This window comes from Salvelinus namaycush, chromosome 29 (genome assembly GCF_016432855.1).
Source record: "Salvelinus namaycush isolate Seneca chromosome 29, SaNama_1.0, whole genome shotgun sequence".
Lineage (NCBI taxonomy): Eukaryota > Metazoa > Chordata > Actinopteri > Salmoniformes > Salmonidae > Salvelinus > Salvelinus namaycush.
Window position 1 is genome coordinate 32,406,757 of NC_052335.1, and position 25,131 is coordinate 32,431,887.

A 25,131-nucleotide genomic window follows, 5' to 3' on the forward strand; every position below is an offset into this window, starting at 1 on the left:
GTTGAGCTATGTCAATGAATCTGAGAATGGTAACGTTTCTCCAGCACCAACTGTTCACCAAAAAGTGGCAGGGTGGCCGCTTTCTGGTTGTTGGAATCCCAGATTGCCTCTTTAAGGTATACATGATTTTCCTTTTGGGAAAAGGTGAGGCAATTGCAGTGAGTGGAAAGCAGGGAAGCAAATTAAGATAAATAGAAACTGAAGGGGGAAATGACTTCCTCCAGAAAGGCCCATGGTATCCCCCTACCATGCGCACAAAGAGAAACGCTCAGATCCGTGGGCAATTAATATAAACAGCTGACACAGTGGAGTTCTTCAGTCTTGACTAGAGGGTGATATTGAAGAGCTGCTGCAAGCGTTGTTCATTTGGCTATTCACAATGAAGTTTTCTGCTCTCCACATACTACCCAGAAGACCGAGGAAGATTAAAGGTAAGATAAATACATATAGCATAACACGTATATAAATAGCCTACAATATGCAAAGGTTGTAATGTATTAATAGATATGAATAGCCTTTTGTTGATGCCCACTACTACTATGATATACAGCACATTCTAAATGATAGGATTTCATTTTTAGTGATTGTAATATACAGCATGTGATCATTTCACATTTGTCAAGTGATTTTGTAAGAGGTTGACTTTCATCACATTGGAAGATGAGATTGAAGAGTGGAGTGGGAAATGACGAGGGGAATATTAAATGTGGTCTTTTTAATATTTGATGCAATTTATGTGGGAGGGACAGTCTGAACAATAACATCAATGTTGTTATTCTCAGAATGATTTACATTTTATCTGCAAGTGTCTCATAAGAATGACATTCAAATGTATGTTTTCCTAATGATACATAAAGTTTTGTAAAGTATTGCAAATTATTGTCTTTGACAATGATAAATAGCAGTCGTCTGTCAAATGTAGGCTATCTACGCAATTGTCTCCGCCCTCTGTACAGCAATCGATTTCAACAAAGCCTAGTCTACAGGTCTATCTGTCACTATTAGGTTACGAGTAGGTTCCCGAATGAGAGCATGAAAGGTAGGCACATTTTTATTGGTCTTTGTGCACCTTTTTGGGCACGTTATTAAATATTAAATAACAAAAAATATGTGTCTGCCTGTGTGGTTTTGATTTGGCAAAGCAAGCTTCACTTAACTTCGGCTATAAGAGAGAGAACTTCAAAATTATTTTGCGCAAAATGCGCCTGCTGTGAAATAGTTTTTTATAGAAACCGTGTGTTCAGTTATGCCTATGTTATAACGGGAACCCACTATTGTAGCCTATAACTTCCTATCCAATTTGTTTGCCTGATTTTACCCGTGCCACAATGAAAAGTAAGGTGTGGTTTGATAAGTGATATATGATTTTCACAGAGGAAATGGGTGCGGTTGGACACGACTCGGTGGCAGCGACTGTTAATCTATCACCTGCAATGGAGGGCAGTCCCAAAACAGTACATGAGAGGTTTAGGCATAAACTGAAAATGCCCAAAATACTAGGCTTTGTGCCAAGTCCACGGAGCCCCAAACCCATAGCGGAGAGCAATCCTCCTCAAACAGGTATATTTAGCTACAGTATTAAGTGGTCAGAAGTTATATTCGGCGTTCTCTCTGATGTCAGAATGTGTGCATAATTTATATAGGCTATAGCCTACTTTAAGGTTAATCAATGTTTTGGACACACCTACTTATTCAAGGGTTTCCCTTAATTTTTATTATTTTCTACATTGTGGAATAATAGTGAAGACATCAAAACTATAAAATAACACATATGGAATCATGTATTAACTAAAAAAGTGTTAAACAAATCAAAATATACTTTATATTTGAGATTCTTCAAAGTAGCCCCCTTTTGCCTTGATGACAGCTTTGCACACGCTTGGCGTTCTCTCAACCAGCGAGGTAGTCACCTGGAATGCATTTCAATTAGCAGGTGTGCCTTGTTAAAAGTTCATATTTGGGATTTCTTTCCTTCTTAATGCGTTTGAGACAGTCAGTTGTGTTGTGACAAGATATGGGGGGTATACAGAAGATAGCCCTATTTGGTAAAAGACCAAGTCCATATTATGGCAAGAACAGCTCAAATAAGCAAAGAGAAACAACAGTCATTACTTTAAGACATGAAAGTCAGTCAATCTGGAAAATGTCAAGAACTTTGAAAGATTCTTCAAGTGCAGTCACAAAAACCATCAAGCGCTATGATGAAACTGGCTCTCATGAGGACCGCCACAGGAAAGGAAGACCCAGAGTTACCTCTGCTGCAGTGGATAAGTTCATTAGAGTTACCAGCCTCAGAAATTGCAGCCCAAATAAATGCTTCATAGAGTTCAAGTAACAGACACATCTCAACATCAACTGTTCAGAGGAGACTGCGTGAATCAAGCTTTCATGGTCAAATTACTGCAAAGAAACCACTACTAAAGGACATCAATAAGAAGAAGAGACTTGCCTGGGCCAAGAAACAAGAGCAATGGACATTAGACTGGTGGAAATGTGTCCTTTGGTCTGATGAGTCCAAATGTTAGATTTTTGGTTCCAACCAGCACGTCTTTGTGAGACGCAGTGTAGGTGAACAGATGACCTCTGCATGTGTGGTTCCCACCGTGAAGCAGGGAGGAGGAGGTATGATGGTGTGGGGTGCTTTGCTGTCAGTGATTTATTTAGAATTCAAGGCACACTTAACCAGTATGGCTATCAAAGCATTCTGCAGCGATACGCCATCCTATCTGGTTTGCGCTTAGTGGGACTATCATTTGTCTTTCAACAGGATAATGACCTAACACACCTTCAGGCTTTGTAAGGGCTATTTGACCAAGAAGGAGAGTGACGGAGTGCTGCATCAGATGACCTGGCCTCCACAATCACCTGACCTCAACCCAACTGAGATGGTTTGGGATGAGTTGGAACGCAGAGTGAAGGAAAGGCAGTCAACAAGTGCTCAGCATATGTGAGAACTCCTTCAAGACTGTTGGGAAAGCATTCCTTATAAAGCTGGTTGAGAGAATGCCAAGAGTGTGCAAAGCTGTCATCAAGGCAAAGGGTGGCTACTTTGAAGAATCTAAAATCTAAAATATATTTTGATTTGTTGAACAATTGTAACATTTTTGGTAACTACATGATTCCATATGTGTTATTTCATAGTTATTTCATATTCTACAATGTAGAAAATAGTAAAAATAAAGAAAAACCCTTGAATGAGTAGGTGTGTTCAAACTTTTGCCGGATATGATACATATACTATGAAGTAGCCTGTATGAAGTACTAGCCTACTAGCTCAATATATTGATATGTCATATTTATCATCCTTAAAGAGGAACTCTAAATGAAAGAAATCAGTCACATTATATTTTCTTTCACCATGAGAAATTATTGCCACAATATATACAGTATATATATGTATGTGTGTGTGTGTCACCATTCATTGTTAAGTACAGACTGCACTAAAATAACTATTCAATTACTGTACTTCGTGGTCTGTGATATGTAATCACCATTCACCTGAATTCTACTTGGTTTTTTTCAGAGGTGATTATGGACTTTATGGAGAACCTGAAGGAAAATCGCTTGGTGGAGGCATGCCAGCAGTTGCTCTTGCGAGAGGACAAGCTCTTTGGCCAAGAAACCATGACGGTAGAGGGGTTGGGTCAGGTTTGCAACGAGGACGATAAAGACACGCTCCAAAAAGACTATGAAACCCTGCTGCTCCACTTATGGATGGCAGTTCACACCACCTTTAGTTCCACACCCTCAGGAGAACACCTAGAGATACTTCGGAGTGCGGTGGAAACCATAACGCTGCTGGAAGAGAAGGACCAGCAATGGGAAGGGCGGCCCGAGGGCAGCAGCGAGGCCCCCGTGTGGCGGCCACACCAGTGCCGGCTCACTCACGACACCCTGCTTGAAAAAATGGTGGAATCTCGAATGAGGAATGCGGCAGTGGAGGAGGACAATATTAGCGTTAGCAGTGTGGACAGCCTGTCAACGTCCATGAAAAGGGAGGTATGTAGGATGGGCAAGCACCTGAAGGAGACCATTCTCAGGGTGGCCAGGGACATAAGGGACTGCTACCCCCCAGACTTTGACGTGTGCAACTTGTATGTGAGACTTTACCATCAGAAGTTCTCAGCAAGGTTAACGGAACTGGCCCGCTCTGGGCTCGATGTGGATGACTGTAACTACCTCCTCTGCTGGGTGAACAATTACTATCCAAAGTAAGTGGGAAATGGGAGGGCAGTTGCCCTGGATTCTTGAAGGGCTTGTTAACAATCAGTGGAAGTGATAGGGGCAATTTTATTTTTTAAATGTTCAAATCACATTTAAGTGATGTCAAACTTCATATGTAGTTGATTTGAGTTGATTTGGCCATTACATTTAGAAAATTGCACAATTTCCCCTATCACTTCCATTGATTGTTAGCTAGTAGTGGCTAAAGTTAGCTGAAGTTTGTAATGGCTGGAACCATCCCACTGGGCAAACACTGGTTGAATCAACGTGGAAAACTATTTGGATTTCCAAAAAGTCTTCAACTTAATGGAATTTCGTTTTCACCCAAATTTATACAAAATCCAATTACAGAGTGACATTTTTGGTTGATTTCACATTGAATTGACGGTAGTTGACAACTCAACCAAATGTAAATCAAACCAGATGTTGAACTAACGTCTGTGCCCAGTGGGAAGCCTCTACTGTTTGTGGCAGATGCTAAGATGCTCACTATTTTCATGGTGAGGAACCATTTAAAATAACATCCTGAACATCCTGAAAAAAAGGCTAGTTCCCCTTTTTCTAAATTGTCTGCAAACTAAAATGCGGCATATTTGGCATAGCTGATTGCTGAAGTTTTTCTACATCATCCTCCTGCCTTGTACAGTCTTTGAGTGTTTCTGAGATGTCTCGTATGGTTTCTATCAATGACATGATGTCATTTACAACATGTTATACCCTTTTTATATCTGTTTCAGTGACATCTTAAAACACAAAGACCTTGAGGGGCACATCAACATGGAGTCTTTGGGAGCTCTTTTATCTGAGAAGGATCTCACAACATTGGAGGAGCAGTATCTACTACAAAAAGAGGTAAACAGGATGCCAGAAACAGCTAAATCTAATGAACAGGCTAAATCCAATTGTAGACTTCTAGACCATCCTTTCAGAGTAGCCTGGTCCCAGATCTGTTTGTGCTGTCTTGCCAACTCCTATGGTGTGTTAATGACCATAGGGTTTGGCAAGATAGTACAAACATATCTGGGACCAGGTTACTTTCAGAGTGCTTTATAATTGGAAATAATGTATTATTTTATAATGTTGTATACAATATATTTCAGAACTATAGTGTCAAGCTTACAGACTCATGATGACCTGTGCTATGTTGTTTTCAGAGTAAACTCAGGACCTGGTTCTCCAATGCTCTCAGTAAGGAGGAGGAGGGTTGGCTCAGTGGAAAGAGTCCAGAACTCATTGACGGGTACTGCTTCTGTCCTCTGGCCATTGACATCATACAGGTTGAAACCTATTGGATTACTACTACTTTTTCTAGTACTTTTCTGCGTTCAGCCCTACTCTGTCTTTGACCTGAACATGTTCTTCTTTGTTTTCATACTACAGATATGAAGTAGCGTTTTCTCCCGCATGGTTTTATACAAGCTTCATATTAACATGTCAACCTTGACAAAATCTATTTAAACTGACATTACCCTCCAAAACCAAAGTTTGTCTGATATTTTCAAAACAATGAGCACCACAAATCAGAAGTATTTAATAAATGCACTGAATTTCATACGTTTCTACACTGAATTGAGTTGACATGGAATTAATCCCATCCCTGCTCTAAGCTATGTTGACTGTACAGGGTCAGGTTGTATGTGCTAATACTGTATGTTGTTCTGTTTACTAGGCTGTTGATGGGGCCATGAGAGAGGCCAGGATTCTTCTGGGCAGTGAGGCTAAAGCCCAGAGAATCCTGCGTCAGCTGGACAGCTTCTTGATAAGGTAGTGTACCCATTCCTTGTAGCTCTGACCACTGGGTCGTGCTCCTTACGCACCAAATGGACTGAAACAGAGAGAGACTACCTGGACTTGTCCAATAAGTAACACTGATTTTCCTTTTCCATTGCAAAACATTTTGGTTATGTGCCTTAATGAACACATCCTGTCGTATTTGAACATTTACTTTTCCATTGTTCTTCTAAACTTAATCACCAAGTTTCTATTGAAAAACAAATCACTTTTTCCATTAAGTTTGAATGGTTTGGCTTAGGCCTGTCCAATCTAATATTTTACTGATGAACATGCACGTTGATATCCAGCATCATGCTCAAAGCCATTCAATTAGCTTACTGTGTTCTGGTTTCACGGCCACACAGACAAATAGCATAATTCTACATGACCTTTTTTCTGGGAAAAGTTGGTAATTCAACATTGGTGTTCTATCTACACTGTCTTGTTGCAGACTGTCTTTGACCTTGTTTCGTTTATAATGGATATGTATGCTACAATTAAGTGATAATGTCAGACAATATGGAATGCCGTTTTGGGTCTTTGCATGTCAAAAAATATACACGTCAAATAACAATATTTGACATGTCAAACCAGTCAAGCTAGCTACCGCAGAAGTTGCTAATAACATCTGTATCAAAGATATAAGCAAAATCAGTTTGATCCTGATCAGTTTGATCCTGATCTTATTTCAAATGCTCACACAGACGTTTTCCCCATTCGGTTGAAAAAATAATGCCTTATTACCAACACGGTATTGTAACCTCATCGTTCGTGGTAGGTATGTCACACTGTGTGCTTGTTTGCAGACTTTTATGTTTTGTACAGCTTTGACAGTGCTACTGTCGTAGTGGTGGAGCTTGGCTTGCACGTGAAAGTTCAGCACACACAGCATTCTATAATAGAATTGTGTTATTTGACATGTCAAATTATAAACGTATTTGACGCGTCAAATAGTGTTATTTGACATGTATTGTTTTTGACACGCAAAGACCCAAACGGCATTCCATATGAGAAGCCAGTGTTTGGAGGATATATTGACAAGGGTGTTTTTAGGCCTGAGACAATGTCGGCTTCGAGGGCATTATCACTTTTATACAACGGGTTACCAACATATTCAAATAACTTTATTTTTATTAATTTATTCATACTATTTCATCCTTCCACAAGATATAGTCCCAAAACAAATCTAGGGTTGCTACCCAAGCCGGCTGGACGTTCATTCTATCAGTTCGGTTGCCAGAGACGCAACCCAGTTGTTCAGTCTCTTTGTTCTGTATCTATAGACGTGACCCAGTTGCTCATTCTAAATGTTCCATTGCCATACTGGCTGGCAATGTTCTTATCCCTTGCTTGCTAGCTAGTCAACTACAGCTAACTTACAGTCACGTCAAAAAGCCAGAGTAACAGCAAAGTATCTATATTTGCATTTGTCTAAGCTGTTTTCTAGTTACATTTATTTGGATACATCCATAACAATTAGCTAATGAGGCGCGATTTCGGCTGGCATAAAAAATGTGTTCACTTGTCAGGACACTGTTGTTCAGAGGAGCTAGCCAACAACACAGCCAACACAATCACTTCAAACTGAAGCTGGAAAGATAGCAAACTAGCTGCACTTCGTTTCATTTTACCTTTTTTCAATTGACATTTCTTTGTATATATCTTTAAAAATGATGCCATCTGATACATAATTTCGACTGGCTAAGAAACGCTGCCTGCCTGTCTGTCTCGTTCTGACTCGTTCATTGCTATGGGACAGCTGGAGATCGAATTTGAATATTGAAACAATTTTGCAAATGTCGGCGAGACAGACAGCAAGGTTTATACAAATCTCCGCTGTTGAAAACTAAATGTTAGTCTAAAAAGAGATGTGACATAATGTCTGCTTTTTATTTGCTTGGCTGGGATGATGAGACAGTGGATTGCGCAGTCAGATGGAACAGAGTAAATAGGCATTTTAAAGTCATAGATTTCACTGGTGGTAACTTGTGGAATATACACCGGCTGAAATGCCGTTTTAACCCATTAGCATTCAGGATTAGACCCACCTGTTGCATAAATGAGGAATATGTACTGCATTGTTATTATTCAACATTTTACTGACATAATGAAAAAGAACCTGGAGATACATGATGACATTTTGTACAATGTATATTTGCAGCTATAAGAGATCTCTTGAAGAATTTGTGAAGGGAAGACGGGAGAACACTCAGGCAGTCGTGAAAGCTAACCTGGTTAACATTGAACAATTCAGGTAGGCCAACAACTGTTGTTCATTTCACCAAGTCATTTGTTTCATGAAATCACATTTTCTGTGTTAATTTGCTTGGTATTTGAAGGGTAGCTAGCTACACATGAGCTTCATAACACATGTATAATCCTTACATAAACTATTCATAAGCACTAAATAAGCATTTCATAAATGCTTTTTGTTTCTACTAATCCCCAAGGTCATGAAACAGTCTTGATATACATGCATGCAGTCTCATAATCTAAAGTTGTATCATTTGTTCTACTTATCTACCTACTTTTAGACACACCAGGAAAGGGAAAGGTCAGTTGTAACTGAATACATTCAACTGAAAATATGTCTTCCGCATTTAACCCAACCCCTCTGAATCAGAGAGCTGCGAGGGGCTGCCTTAATCGACATCCACGTCATTGGCACCCAGGGGAACATTTCTGCCTTGCTCAGGGGTAGAACGACAGATTTTGACCTTGTCAGCTCGATATTTGAAAGGACCTTTGAACTGCCATTGTCATTCTATCCCTCCAATCCTCCCAACCTCTTATTTGACTTCATAAATCCAACATTGATGTCATGACATTGAATCCTCCTTTACAGAGACTTCATAGTGAGAAGAGAGGAGTCAATCCCAGAAGAGACCAAGACAAGCTGTATGTCCACATTGGCAGACCTGAGAGACTGTGGCTACGGATACTTCACCGGCCCCATACATGAGGAGCTCAGGGTAGGCTACATGTGACAGCAGAGACACCAAACATAATAGTCTAGCAATACTCCAATGTACAATGCTACGTTTGCTCCGTTAATTTGGTTGACTTTTGGCATCTAGTTCAAAATCCCAGACAACCTTTCTCAAATTAGATGATTTTGCCTTACCCACGAGTTACTTGAGAGACTTGTCCCGAAGCCACCGAAGTACTTTGCTCTGTTCGTCTTTCCCTCGATCCTGACTAGTCTCCCAGTCCCTGCCGCTGAAAAACATCCCCACAGCATGATGCCGCTGCCACCACCATGCGTCACTGTAGGGATGGTGCCAGGTTTCCTCCAGATGTGATGCTTGGCATTCAGGCCAAAGAGTTCAATCTTGGTTTCATCAGACCAGATAATCTTGCTTCTCATGGTCTGAGTCCTTTAGGCGCCTTTTGGCAAACTACTGAGAAGTGTCTTTGTCTGGTCACTCTACCATGAAGGCCTGATCGGTGGGAGTGCTGCAGAGATGGTTATCCTTCTGGAAGATTCTCCCATCTCCACATAGCAACTCTGGCGCTCTGTCAGAGTAACTGTCGGGTTCTTGGTCAGCTCCCTGACCATGGCCCTTCTCCCCCGATTGCTCAGTTTGGCCGGGCGGCCAGCTCTAGGAAGATTCTTGGTGGTTCAAAACTTGTTCCATTTAAGATGAAGGAGGTCATTGTGTTCTTGGGGACCTTCAATGCTGTAGAAATGTTTTTGGTACCCTTCCCCAGATCTGTGCCTCGACACAATTATGTCTCGGAGCTCTACGGATTTATTTCCGCACGTGTAATAGTTCCAATGTAGTTTCCTTTTGGTTTTGGACTCGTCAATCAATCCAGTTTATTTTATCCGCTATCCCCTCATGACCGGAAAACAAACTCTGTTTTGACGTTGAGGACAGAGGGCGCTGTTTTCACTTTGGGGGAAAATCGTGCCCAATTTAAACGGCCTCGTACTCAATTCTTGCTCGTACAATATGCATATTATTATTACTATTGGATAGAAAACACTCTCCAGTTTCTAAAACCGTTTGAATTATATCTGTGAGTAAAACAGAACTCATTTGGCAGCAAACTTCCTGACAGGAAGTGGAAAATCTGAAATCGATGCTCTGTTCTAGGGCCTGCCAATAAATGTCCTTGATATTTATTAGAATACATGCACTTCATACGTCTTCCACTAGATGTCGACAGGCAGTGAGAGAAGAAATTGAGTGAATAACTTGATCTGGGGTCGAATACAAGCTCTCGGCATGACGTGTCACCAGTTTCCTGTTTTCTGGAGAGCGCGAAGGGACCTGGTTTTTTTACATTACATTTAAGTCATTTAGCAGACGCTCTTATCCAGAGCGACTTACATTTTTAACCTTTTTTATTTAACTAGGCAAGTCAGTTAAGAACAAACTCTTATTTTCAATGACGGCCTAGGAACAGTGGGTTAACTGCCTTGTTCAGGGGCAGAACGACAGATTTGTACATTGTCAGCTCGGAGATTTGAACTTGCAACCTTTCGGTTACGAGCCCAACGCTCTAACCACTAGGCTACCCTGCCGCCCCAGTTTTTGGTTTTGCCTTCTGATAAGCTGTCGTTATAGACGACTAATATCTCCGGCTTTGATTTTATTTGATACATGTGACAATATCATCGTAAAGTATGTTTTTTCAATATAGTTTTATTAGATTATTGAAATTTATTCGGGACGTTAGGCGTGTTGCGTTGTGTGCCTTTGTTCAGGAAGGAGAGCTTCGCGCTACTTTGCTAGCTTTCCGTGCTAATTGACTGGAGAAGAGGACATTCTAAAACCAAACAACGATTGTTCTGGACAAAGGACCCCTTGTACAACATTCTGATGAAAGATCATCAAAAGTAGGACCCATTTTATGATGCTATTTCATATATCTGTCGAACATGTGAAATAGTCGTTTGCGCCCAGATTTTGGGTACTCTCTCGCTATAACTAAGCTGGATGTCGTAATGAAGTTATTTTTAGAATTCTAACACGGCGATTGCATTAAGAACTAGTGTATCTATCATTTCCTATACAACATGTATTTTCTAGTAACGTTTATGAATAGTTAGAGTGAACAGAATAGTTGAGTGTCATAAAAATATCCGCACATTCTGGGAAAAAGATGCTACGTTAGCACAATGTATAACCACTGATTTCAGCTCTAAATATGCACATTTTCGAACAAAACATAAGTGTATGTATAACCTGATGTTATAGGACTGTCATCTGATGAAGGTTTATGAAGGTTAGTGAAAATTAATATCTTTTGCTGGTTTATTCCCTATCGCTAACGTGCCTATTGCTATCGCTAACGTGCCTTGATGAATGAATGCGGTAGTGTGGTAGGCTATTGTAGTAAGCTAATATAATGCTATATTGTGTTTTCGCTGTAAAACACTTAAAAAATCGGAAATTTTGGCTGGATTCACAAGATGTTTGTCTTTAATTTGCTGTACACCATCGATTTTTCAGAAATGTTTTATGATGAGTATTTAGGTATTTGACGTTGGTGTCTGTAATTACTCTGGCTGCTTCGGTTCTATTTCTGACGGTAGCTGTGATGGTAGCTGCAATGTAAAACTGATTTATACCTCAAATATGCACATTTTTCGAACAAAACATAGATTTATTGTATAACATGTTATAAGACTGTCATCTGATGAAGTTGTTTCTTGGTTAGTTTGGTTGGTTCTTGGTTAGTTAGGTTGGCTTTGTGCATGCTACCTGTGCTGTGAAAAATGTCTGTCCTTTTTTGTATTTGGTGGTGAGCTAACATAAATATATGTGGTGTTTTCGCTGTAAAACATTTAAAAAATCGGACATGTTGACTGGATTCACAAGATGTGTATCTTTCATTTGCTGTATTGGACTTGTTCATGTGTGAAAGTTAAATATTTCTAAAAAATATCTTTTGAATTTCGCGCTCTGCCTTTTCAGTGGAATGTGGGAGGAGTTCCGCTAGCGGAACGCCGGAGCCAGACAGGTTAAGGCCGATTCCACTGTGGGCAAACTGATAGCATATCCTACAATCAATACGAGAGTGTGTGTGTTGCAGAGGTGGTTCGTTGAACTGCGCTCCTTTTGACCTTTGCATAAAACCCAAATACCCATGTTGATTGAAAAGTCTATGGGCTATAGCTCAGCGAGCTTAGATCGTCAGTGATGTGTACGCCGAGGAACTTGAAGCTTTCCACCTTCTCCACTGCGGTCCCGTCAATGTGGATCGGGGCGTGCTTCCTCTGCTGTTTCCTGAAGTCCATGATCAGCTCCTTTGTTTTGTTGAGTGAGAGGTTATTTTCCTGGCACCACTCTCCCAGGGCCCTTACCTCCTCTCTGTAGGCTGTCTCATCATTGTTGGTAATCAGGCCTACTACTGTTCTGGCGTCTGCAAACTTGATGATTGAGTTGGAGGCGTGCGTGGCCATGCAGTCATGGGTGAACAGGGAGTACAGGAGGGTGCTGATCACGCACTGTGTTGAGGATCAGCGAAGTAGAGGTGTTGTTTCCTACCTTCACCAGCTGGGGGTTGCCCGTCAGGACCCAGTTGCAAAGGGTTGGGTTCAAAGCCAGGGCCCCGAGCTTAATGATGAGCTTGAAGGGTACAATAGTGTTGAATACTGAGCTATAGTCAATGAACAGCATTCTTACATAGGCATTCCTCTTGTCCAGATGGGATAGAGTGGTGTGCAGTGTGATGGCGATTGCATTGTCTGTGGATCTATTGGGGCGATAAGCAAATTGAAGTGGGTGTAGGGTGTCAGGTAAGGTAGAGGTGATATGATCCTTAACTAGCCTCTCAAAGCACTTCATGATGACAGAAGTGAGTGCTACAGGGCAATAGTAATTTAGTTCAGTTACCTTGGCTTTCTTGGGTACAAGTGGGGCCAGCAGACTGGGATAGGAAGAGATTGAATAAACACTGTAAACACTCCAGCCAGCTGGTCTGCTCTGAGGATGCGGCTTGGGATGCCGTCTGGGCTGGCAGCCTTGCGAGGGTTAACACGCGGCTTATTCACGTCGACCGAGGAGAAGGAGAGCCCACAGTCCTTGGTAGCGGGTCGAGTCGGTGGCACTGTGTTATGGTCAAAGCAGGCGAGGAAGGTGTTTCGCTTGTCCGGAAGCAAGACATCAGTGTCCGCGGCGTGATTGGTTTTCCCTTTGTAGTCCGTGATTGTCTGTAGTCTGAGCCGTTGAATTGCGGCTCCACTTTGTCTCTGTACTGACGTTTTGCCTGTTTGGCGGAGGGAATAACTACACTGTTTGTTTTCGGCCGTATTCCCAGTCACCTTGCCATGGTTAAATGCGGTGGTTCGCACTTTCAGTTTTGCTAGTTTTTCAGTTTTGCTATCTATCCACGGTTTCCGGTTTGGGTAGGTTTTAATAGTCACAGTCGGTACAACAGCTCCTATACACTTCCTGATGAACTCACTCACCGTATACGTGTATTCATCAATGTTATTCTCAGAGGCTACCCGGAACATATCCCAGTCCGCGTGATCAAAACAATTTTGAAGCATGTATTTCAATTGGTCAGACCAGCGTTGAATTGACCTTAGCACGGGTACTTCCTGTTTGAGTTTCTGCCTATAGGAATGGAGGAGCAAAATAGAGTTGTGATCAGATTAGTAGGCCTTGTAGGCATTTCAAAAAGTTGAGTAGCAGTGGTCCAATGTTTTTCCAGAGCGAGTACTACAGTCAATGTGTTGGTAGAACTTCAGTAGCGTTTTCCTCAAATTTGCTTTGTTAAAATCCCCAGCGACAATAAATGCGGCCTCAGGATGTGGTTTCCAGTTTGCATAAAGTCCAGTGTAGTTCTTTGAGGGCCGCCATGGTATCGGCTTGAGGGGGAATATACACGGCTGTGACTATAACCGAAGAGAATTCTCTTGGGAGGTAATACGGTTGGCATTTGATTGTGAGGTATTCTAGGTCGGGTGAAGAAAAGGACTTGAGTTTCTGTATTTTATCACATTTACACCATGAGTAGTTAATCATGAAACATACACCCCCACCTTTCTTCTTCCCGGAGAGTTCTTTATTCCTGTCTGCACAATGTACTGAGAACCCAGCGGGCTGTATGGACGGGGATAGAATATCGTTAGAGAGCCATGTCTCTGTGAAACAGAGTATGTTACAATTCCTGATGTCTCTCTGGAAGGAGATCCTCACCCTGAGCTCGTCTACTTTATTAGCCAGAGACTGAACATTAGCGAGTAATATACTCGGAAGCGGTGGATGGTGTGCACGTCTCCTGAGTCAGACTAGAAGTCCACTCTGAATACCTCTTCTCTGCCGGTGGTGTTTCGGAGCTGCCTCTGGAATAAGTTAAATTGCCCTGGGGGGTATGAACAAAGGATCCAATTCGGGAAAGTCGTATTCTAGGTCGTAATGCTGAGGAGTTGCCGCCACTCGGATATCCAAAAGTTCTTTCCGGCTGTAACACAAAAAAAATTCTGGGCTAATAATGTAATAAATATCACACAAAAAAACGAAATACTGCAAAGTTGCTTAGGAGCTAGAAGCAGAGCTGCCATATCTGTCGGCGCCATCCAATCAAGTTTTAGATACATCTCAAGGATGATCAAGGGGAACAAGATGCACCTGAGCTCAATTTTGAATCTCATAGCAAAAGGTCTCAATACTAATGTAAATAAGGTATTTCAGTTTTTAATTTTTAATACATTTGCAAAAATGTTTAAAACCTATTTTCACTTTGTCATTGTGGGGTATTGTGTGTAGATTGATGAGGATTTTCTTTATGAATTAATTTTAGAATAAGAATAAGTATGTCATATGTCCTTAACGTAAAGTTGCGTTTAAATGAGGTATTATTGAATGTGCAGAATTGTACTTTATATATATATTTTTTTAAAAGGACATATTATAATACCAACAACTTGCCAAAAATACAACAACATTGAAACGAAATGGAAGAAAATAGAATTTGCCTTTATAACAGCTAGTTATCTGTTTAAGAAGAGGAAAACAACAAAACAGCTATTTGGAGTCAGATCACTGGAATGTTTCCACTACCTTTGATTGGTTTCATTTTTACTCATTAGGGTCCCTATTAGCCGACGGCGACAGCTAGTCTTACTGGGGTCCGACATATAATGAAAAATACATTGCAGACAAAATACTTTACAATTTACATACACACACTACATGTTCATGTTTTTAAATGTATCTGTCAGTTACACGTACAGTGCATTCGGAAAGTATTCAGGGCTCTTGTCTTTTTCTGCATTTTGTTACGTTACAGCCTTATTCTAAAATGGATTAAATTACATGTTTCCCTCATTATCTACACACAATACCCCTTTGTGAATAAGCGAAAATGTGTGCAAATTTATAAAAAAACAGAAATACCTTATTTATACGTTTTCAGTACCTTTGCTATGAGACTCGAGATTGAGCTCAGGTGCATCCTGTTTCCATTGATCATCCTTGAGATGTTTCTACAACTTAATTGGAGTCCACCTGTGGTAAATTAAATTGATTGGACATGATTTGGAAAGGCACACAAATGTCTATATGAGGTCCCACAGTTGACAGTCCAAAAACCAAGCCACGAGGTCAAAGGAATTATCTGTAGAGCTCCGAGACAGGATTGTGTCAAGGCACAGATCTGGGGAAGGGTACTAACACATTTCTGCAGCATTGAAGGTCCCCAAGAACACATTGGCCTCCATCATTCTTAAATGGAAGAAGTTTAGAACCACCAAGAATCCTCCTAGAGCTGGCCGCCCGGCCAAACTGAGCAATCGGGGAGAAGGGCCTTGGTCAGGGAGATGACCAAAGTCAGAATGGTCACTCTGACAGAGCTCCAGAGTTCCTCTGTGGAGATGGGAGAATCTTCCAGAAGGATAACCATCTCTGCAGCACTCCACACCAACCAGACGGAAGCCACTCCTCAGTAAAAGGCACATGACAGCCCTCTTGGAGGCACCTAAAGACTCTCAGACCATGAGAAACAAGATTCTCTGGTCTGATGAAACCAAGATTGAGCTCTTTGGCCTGAATGCCAAGCGTCACGTCTGGAAGAAACCTGGCACCATCCCTACGGTGAAGCATGGTGGTGGCAGCAACATGTTGTGAGGATGTTTTTCAGTGGCATGGACTGGGAGACTAGTCAGGATTGAGGGAAAGATGAACGGTGCAAAGTACAGAGAGATCCTTGATGAAAACCTGCTCCAGAACGCTCAGGACCTCAAACTGGGGTGAAGATTCAGGATCCAACAGGACAACGATCCTAAGCACACAGCCAAGACAACGCAGGAGTGGCTTCGGGACAATTCTTTGAATGTCCTTGAGTCTCCCAGCCACAGCCCGGACTTGAACCCGATCGAACATCTCTAGAAAGACCTGAAAATACTTGTGCAGCGACGCTTGAAAGGATCTGCAAAAAGCAACAAAAAAAAAATATGTGAGAAACTTCCCCAAATACAGGTGTGCCAAGCTTGTAGCGTCATACCAAAGAAGATTTGAGCCTGTAATCGCTGCCAAATGTGCTTCAACAAAGTGCTGAGTAAAGGGTCTGAATACTTATGTAAATTTGATATTTCCGTTTTTTGTCAATATGGGGTATTGTGTGTAGATTGAAAGAAAAAAAAAAACATTTTGATCAATTTAAGCAGTTTTTGCTTTGTCATTATTGGTAATTGTGTGTAGATTGATGAGGGGGGAAATTATTGAATCCATTTTAGAATAAGTGTTAAGAGAATTATGTTCTCAATGATCATAAACTGAACTTCAATTAACTACTCAGTCTGCAACCCAGAATTGATAAGATACTGGTTGAAATGAAAACAGACAGAGGCCCAGCCTACAATAGTCAAATGTTTATTCATGAGAGCGCTCTAAAGTCAAGAATACAAAGACATCCATTTTATAGCTGCACACATACTTCCACACAAACAGTAGATATCCTACGCACATACATACACACAAACAGTATGTGAGTTTTATTCTTCTTCATGGTTCTCACCACTGTGTATGCCTACCCTGCCGACAATTCCATTCCCCCCGAGATTAGAGAAACCTTGAGAAATCCTCCCTGTCCTCATAAGTTTTCTCAGTTCCTGCCAGGTTGGTTCAAACACAGTCTAACTGTTCTCGGTATCTTTCTTTGCCCCCCCCCCCCCCCCCCATACAAGTTCAAATCCTGAGCTACGCCTTGCTCAGACAGTCTGTGTTTTTCCACTATACAGATACAGTGTTTAACCTAATTCTGACTAAAACTACACACATCATCAGATTATAATTTTATGATTCTAATCAATTTCATACAGTTATAAGGTTTCAGTGTGGAATTATTTAATCATTATCTTTCAACCATATACATTATTTAATCAATAAGGCTGTAACGTAACAAAATGTGGAAAAAGTAATGGGCTCTGAATACTTTCGGAATGCACTGTACGTGTCCGTACATACACACAACAAGTAGGTCACACATGGGGAGAGGCATTGAGCTGGAGGTGCTTTATTTGTTTTCTGTGAACCTTCGTTCTTCTTATCTAACCTAATGGTACTAAGGAAGTAGAATAAATATAAGCCTTCAGGAGAATTCCCTCCTAAATGGTTTCCGACCATCATTATTAAGGCCACAATATTTGAGGTGCAAAGTGTGATTGTAGGTTACAATGGTACAATGTGGTCATCCAAGTGACCACTAAAATCACATGGCCTGGACCATCTTTGTGGGTTACAGATTGTCTATGTTATTCTCCAAAATGTTTTTACTTTGCTCTTCAGTTGTGATGAAACAGTTGATGCATATTATTAATAAAACAAATTTGTTTTATTCTAATTTTTTACAAATTAGTGGAATAGAGAGGGAACTGATTTTAACTTGAACTAATATGAAGTTATGGCAGTACACCTGCAAAGTTTTCGCATCCGTGTCACCGACCATGTTCTGACCCACTGGTGTCAACTGCTTCAAGGTCAGATATTGACCTCTCCATGACTTCCTGTCTCCTCAGGTGCAGTACCATAGGCTGTGGACGCAGGCCTGGTTTACTGGGGGTCAGATGGTACTGGATGAAGTTCTGGGGACACTGGACAGACACATGCAGCAATTAACAGACCTCAAACCCATTTGTATGGAGGTACGTTTACACTCACACACACGCCAACAGATGTGTGAAAACAAAGAAACGTACACACACAGTGACTACACACACAGTGACATTTGTGTGTCTGTGTGTGTGTGTGTGTGTGTGTGTGTGTGTGTGTGTGTGTGTGTGTGTGTGTGTGTGTGTGTGTGTGTGTGTGTGTGTGTGTGTGTGTGTGTGTGTGTGTGTGTGTGTGTGTGTGTGTGTGTGTAGGAGCTGCTGGGCCGACTCCACATGGAGATGATGGTGGAGTATGTGAAGAGGATGATGAAGAGGAAGATGAGGCTGAAGAACAAGGAGCAGCAGGAGGCAGCAGCCAAATTACTGGCTGAAGACAGCAGCAAACTGAGCACCTACTTTACTGAAGCGGTAAGCACTGAAGACGCACACACACACACACACCTCATATTGCAGTTAATATAGCTTGAGCGTGTGTGTACACAAACACATGAAAGTAATAGCATTATACACACAAAACCAACTCAAAACACACACTTCAAAACATTTATCCTAAGAATTGTTTTATTTAAAATGTTTATGATGCATAAAGAATAACAAAGGAATAAAGAATTTAAACAACAAATTAACCCCCTAGAGTAACATAATAACAAAATCCCCATCAAAATGTCAATTTAAGCTAGAGACGTACAGTACCAGTCAAGAGTTTGGATACACCTACTCATTCCAGGGTTTTTCTGTATTTCAAAGCTGTCATCAAGACAAAGGGTGGCTACTTTGAAGATTCTCAAGTATAAAATATATTTTGATTTGTTTAACACTTTTTTGGTTACTACATTATTCCATATGTGTTATGTAATAGTTTTGATGTCTTCACTATTAGAAAATAGTAAAAAATAAAGAAAAACCCTTGAATGAGTAGGTGTGTCCAAACCTTTGACTGGTACTTTATATATAGTGTTCTTTTGGTTGTAAAGTTGTTCTCCCAAGTTAGACTAAGCCCACTGGAATGCATGAGAGCCTTTTCTGTAGCCCATCATGGAAAGCGGTTCAAAACCACCACCATCTGGGTCATGTTATGACTTGGCAGACTCCAGGCCGAGTCTCTAAATAAAATCACCCATGTATCATAAACTGTAGCTGTGGTCTGATTCCCCTAAACTTCTATTTATTTAGGCACTCAATAGATATTAGTATCAAATCCAACTTTATTTAAAGTGAATGTAAACATCTCAATACAGTAAATGATACATTTTAATGCAATAATACAGTAAATGGAAGACATTAAATATATGAAAGTATGCATAATCTTACCTATCCACTGTCCACAGGGGTCCAAAATAAGCTGGCTGAGTGAGGTCCTCCCTAAAATGGCGGAGGTGGTCAGACTGCAGGACCCAGGAAGCATCCAGCTGGAGATCGTCACCCTGGCTAGGGACTTCCCAGACCTTAGGTGAGACAGACAGACAGATCCTCCACACAAGGCTAAAGACATAGATGGAGAGTTTACCTACAGTACATTCACATAATCACATAACCTGGTACTACATTTACAGTATCCCAATGACATGACCTGGTACAACTTTCACAGTACCTCAGTCACATGACGCAGGACTAACATAAAATGAGTCCCTCAGATTAAATGTGGGGTTGGCCAAGTGTAAAAGGCATGTCTGCATGTATATCTTTCATATTTCACATAAGCAGCAACGCCATTATAAAAGTTGTGTGGTCAAAGATCAACTTGGCCTTAATCCTGCTGAACACAGCTGTTTGGGCCAAATTTGATCTCAACATCTCTGCTTGCACTTTCTTTGCCATCTGCTTTGTCTAAACTCGTCCTTGCATGATGTTGTTCACACTCATAGGATTCAAATAGAACACAGAGAATGAACATAGAACATATAGAATGAAACTAGAACACATAGAATGATACTAGAACACAGAGAATGAAAATAGAACACAGAGAATGAAAATAGAACACAGAGAATGAAAATAGAACACAGAGAATGAAAATATAACACAGAGAATGAAACTAGAACACAGAGAATGAAAATAGAACACAGAGGGTGAAAGAAGAACACAGAGAATGGAAATAGAACACAGAGAATGAAAATAGAACACGGAGAATGACAATAGAACACAGAGAATGAAAATAGAACACGGAGAATGACAATAGAACACGGAGAATGAAAATAGAACACGGAGAATGAAAATAGAACACGGAGAATGAAAATAGAACACGGAGAATGGAAATAGAACTCAGAGAATGACTCCCTGGTAGCTGAGCCACACCTTTAAAAATATTGAATTATATTTGTGAATATAAGCCAAATTGAAATAAAGGCTTTTTGATTTCTAGTTGACAATGAATGCCTTGCTGATTTATAAATACAAGCCATAGCTGATCCTTAGTTATTTTGAGTACCTTGAATCCAATTATCTCCTTATCTTCCCTCGAATTCTCTCACAATATCTTAAAATGAAACCCTATGGAGGGTGGGGGGGGGGTTGTTGCAGTGAGGTAACTCTGGGCAAGTCAGGTATCACCGGGCGGTAACCTAGGTAACAAGGGCCTCCACTGCGGATCTCAGGTGTCTGGCTGACTACACAATATGAGGCATCTCTTATGTCATGTACTAATACAGGGATGGAGGGAGGGAGGGAGATACACAGAGAAGGGGTGTAATATGACTCCTGTCTGATGTCTAGAACCGGCCAGCAATCCCTGCTATCCCCAGCACTGTGCAGTGTAAAAATACAGGCCAGGGCTAGAGCATCCCAAATGGCACTCTATTCCCATTATAGTGTATAGAGGCAGAGATGCCAGACACACCAGAGCAGTACTATTACTAATGTTGCTACAACAGCTGCTATAGTGCTTTACTATTTGTATTACTTCTTCCTCTATCACTATTACTGAACTAACACAACTACTGCCACTGATGGTTACTATTGCTACCGTTAATACTACTGCTGTAGTACTGTCCTACTACAGTCAACAGTAATATCACCTCTGCTGGTGGGCTAGTCCAGTAGTCTTGATACTTTTTCTACCACTATTCTGCTCCCTTTTTTAGGAAAATGTCCTTCTGTTTATACTGGCTTTTCTGTCAAGCTTAGCATGACTTAATGTAGACAACTGGCATGGTCAAAACATGTTGATGCAACATAATACATGTTTTATTATATTTAACCTTTATTTAACTAGGCAATTCAGTTAAGAACAAATTTTTATTTACAATGATGGCCTACCCTGGACCAAACCCGGACGATGCTGGGCCAATTGTGCACCGCCCTATGGAACTCCCAATCACGGCCGGTTATGATACAGCCTGGAAACGAACCAGGGTCTGTAGTGACGCCTCTAGCAATGAGATCCAGTGCCTTAGACTGCTGCGCCACTTCGGAGCCCAGTTGATTAATATAATGGACAAAAAATGACAGTTTTGAACTTTGTTGATGAACTTAGGGTTTTTTGCTCTTCCATCTTTCTCAGTTGGAGGCAGATCTCGGCCCTGCTCTCCCTCAAAGCCAACCTATCCACTGCTGATGTCCGCGGCATCAAAGAGAGCCTGGAAGTGAACCGTCCTACAGTCACCTCCTCCAATATCAACCCACCATTCTTTTCCAAGATTCCAGCAGGCACATTTTGGCATATGCCATCTTAATTGTGTTATTTTCTTGTTGTAAACTGTTTTTCTGGTTGAGATGTCATATATCCAGATTGCAACTAACTGGTCTCTGTTATCAAATCAAATCAAATGTATTGGTCACACACATATTTAGCAGATGTTATTGCAGGTGTAGCGAAGACTAAAATACAGTAGAATAGAATACAGTATATATATGAGATGAGTAAAGCATGTTAACATTATTAAAGTGACTATTGATTCGAAGTCTTTAGGGCAGTAGCCTCTTAGGTCCATGGTTAAGTAGCCAGGTGGTAGCCGGCTAGTGATGGCTATTTAACACTCTGATGTCCTTTTTTGGTTTATGTTGGTTGTTATCTTATCATCTAACCAGATTATAAAGATGTCCTTTGCTTTTCATTAAAGATGTCATATTTATGTCATTGTAACTAGTTTTGCCCACTGGTAGTGAAATGGTTTAAGAAAGTGGTGATTCACCTTAAAGGGAATGGGTCATGGCATTTATAAAGCATGTGACAAATAACGTTTGATTTGAAATAAATAGGTCCAATACTTTTTTTTCTGTGTGATTATGCTGCTTTCCAATGCTTCATAAATGTATGTGCTCAGTAAATGTGGGAACTCCTTCAAGACTGTTAGAAAAGCATTCCTCATGAATCTGGTTGATGGAATGCCAAGAGTGTGCAAAGCTGTCATCAAGGCAACGGGTGGCTACTTTGAAGAATTTAAAATGTAAAATATATGTTGATTTGTAAAAAATAAAAAAAAAGATTACTACATGATTCCATATGTGTTATTTCATAGTTTTGATGTCTTCACTATTATTCGATAATGAAGAAAATAGTACAAATACAGTACCTTGCAAAAGTATTTATCCCCCTGGATATTTTTTTGCATTCCAACCTGTAATTTAAATAGATTTTTATTTGGATTTCATGTAATGAACATACACAAAATTGTCCAAATTGGTGAAGTGAAATGAAAATAATTACTTGTTTGAAAAAAAGAAAAAAGAAAAGTGGTGCATGCATTTATATTCACCCCCTTTGCTATGAAGCCCCTAATTAAGATCTGGTGCAACCAATTACCTCCAGAAGTCACATAATTAGTTAAATAAAGTCCACCTGTGTGCAATCTAAGTGTCACATGATCTATCACATGATCTCAGTATATATACACCTGTTCTGAAAGGCCCCAGAGTCTGCAACACCACTAAGCAAGGGGCACCACCAAGCAAGCGGCACCATGAAGACCAAGGAGCTCTCCAAACAGGTCAGGGACAAAGTTGAGGAGAAGTACAGAACAGGGTTGGATTATAAAAAAATATCAGAAACTTTGAACATCCCACGGGGCACCATTAAATCCATCATAAAAGAATTTAAAGAATATGGCACCACAACAAACCTGTCAAGAGAGGGCCGCCCACCAAAACTCACGGACCAGTCAAGGAAGGCATCAATCAGAGGCAACAAAGAGACCAACGATAACCCTGAAGGAGCTGCAAAGCTCCACAGCAGAGATAGGAGTATCTGTCCATAGGACCACTTTAAGCCGAACATCCCACAGAGCTGGGTTTTACGGAAGAGTGGCCAGAAAAAAAGCCATTTCTTAAAGAAAAAAATAGCAAACACGTTTGGTGTTCGCCGAAAGGCAGCTGGGAGACTCCCCAAACATATGGAAGAAGGTACTCTGGTCAGATGAGACTAAAATTTATATTTTTGGCCATCAAGGAAAACGCTATGTCTGGCGCAAACCCAACACCTCTCATCACCCCGAGACCACCATCCCTGTGGGGATGTTTTTCATCGGCAGGGACTGGGAAACTGGTCAGAATTGAAGGAATGATGGATGGCTCTAAATAGGAGGAAATTCTTGAGGGAAAGCTGTTTCAGTCTTCCAGAGATTTGAGACTGGGACGGAGGTTCCCCTAACATCAGGACAATGACCCCAAGCATACTGCTAAAGCAACACTTGAGTGGTTTAACCTCTAACACCTCCCAAACCCGGATCCGGGAGCACCCCCATCAGTAGAAAAGCTACTAGCATAGCCTAGCATAGCGTCACAAGTAAATACTAGCATCTAAATATCATTAAATCACAAGTCCAAGACACCAGATGAAAGATACACATCTTGTGAATCCAGACATCATTTCTGATTTTTAAAATGTTTTACAGGGAAGACACAATATGTAAATCTATTAGCTAACCACGTTAGCAAAAGACACCATTTTTTTTACTCCAACAGTTTTTTACTCCATCAGTAGCTATCACAAATTCGACCAAATAAAGATATAAATAGCCACTAACCAAGAAACAAATTCATCAGATGACAGTTTGATAACATATTTATTGTATAGCATATGTTTTGTTAGAAAAATGTGCATATTTCAGGTATAAAATCATAGTTTACCATTGCAGCCACCATCACAACTCGACTAGAATAACTACAGAGAGCAACGTGTATTACCTAATTACTCATCATAAAACATTTCTGAAAAATACACAGCGTACAGCAATTGAAAGACACAGATCTTGTGAATCCAGACAATATTTCAGATTTTCTAAGTGTTTTACAGCGAAAACACAATATAACGTTATATTAGCATATCACAACCGCATTGATTCAAGCCAAACATAGCGATTACGTATAAACCACCCAAAAGATATTAATTTTTTCACTAACCTTCTCAGAATTCTTCAGATGACAGTCCTATAACATCATATTACACAATGCATATAGAGTTTGTTCGAAAATGTGCATATTTAGCGGCACAAATCGTGATTATACAATGAGAAAAGTAGCAAAGCTGCCCAGAAAATGGCAGGAGAAATCTTTGAAGAGGCACCTAATCTAATCAGTAACTATTCCAAAACTTGACTAAAAAATACAGGTTGGACAGCAATTGAAAGACAAATTAGTTCTTAATGCAATCGCTGAATTACATTTTTAAAATTAACGTTACTTCAAGCATACAGCGTGCGCTAAAGCGAGACCGCACCATAATTCATGGCGGAATTATTATCTGACATTTGTCAACATAAGTACGAATTAACAGCATAAACTGCTTACTATTAGCTGAGCTTCCATCAGAATCTTGGGCAAGGTGTCCTTTCTCCAGAACAATCGTCTTTGGGTTGAACGATGTCCTCTTGTCCGGTCGAAATAGCCGCTAATGTTAGCCGCCAACTGGAGTGGTGTCCAACTCGTGAAAGCGCATGGCAAAGAAATCCCAGAAAATCCCAATAAACTGCTATAAACTGCTATAAGTCGGTTTAAATTAACTACCTTATGATGTCTTTAACACCTATAACGAATAAAAACATGACCGGAGATATAGAACTACTAAAACGAAAGCGTTTGCAGGACGCCATTGTTATGTCTTCATGCGTCAAGCGCACTGTTGAAAAGGACGG

At 40.6% G+C, this 25,131-nt stretch overlaps 1 protein-coding gene across 1 annotated transcript; it reads left to right on the forward strand.

The window, feature by feature from the left end:
- Positions 1 to 336: 336 nt before the first annotated feature.
- Positions 337 to 22,422, forward strand: LOC120024292 (tumor necrosis factor alpha-induced protein 2-like). Its single transcript, XM_038968495.1, has 12 exons — positions 337 to 431; positions 1,375 to 1,560; positions 3,524 to 4,211; positions 4,962 to 5,076; positions 5,379 to 5,501; positions 5,894 to 5,988; positions 8,159 to 8,251; positions 8,843 to 8,969; positions 17,975 to 18,100; positions 18,320 to 18,475; positions 19,396 to 19,517; positions 21,564 to 22,422. Exons 1-12 carry the CDS (start codon positions 380 to 382, stop codon positions 21,733 to 21,735), a joined length of 2,055 nt encoding a protein of 684 aa, XP_038824423.1. The 5' UTR covers positions 337 to 379; the 3' UTR covers positions 21,736 to 22,422.
- The last annotated feature ends 2,709 nt before the right edge of the window (positions 22,423 to 25,131 follow it).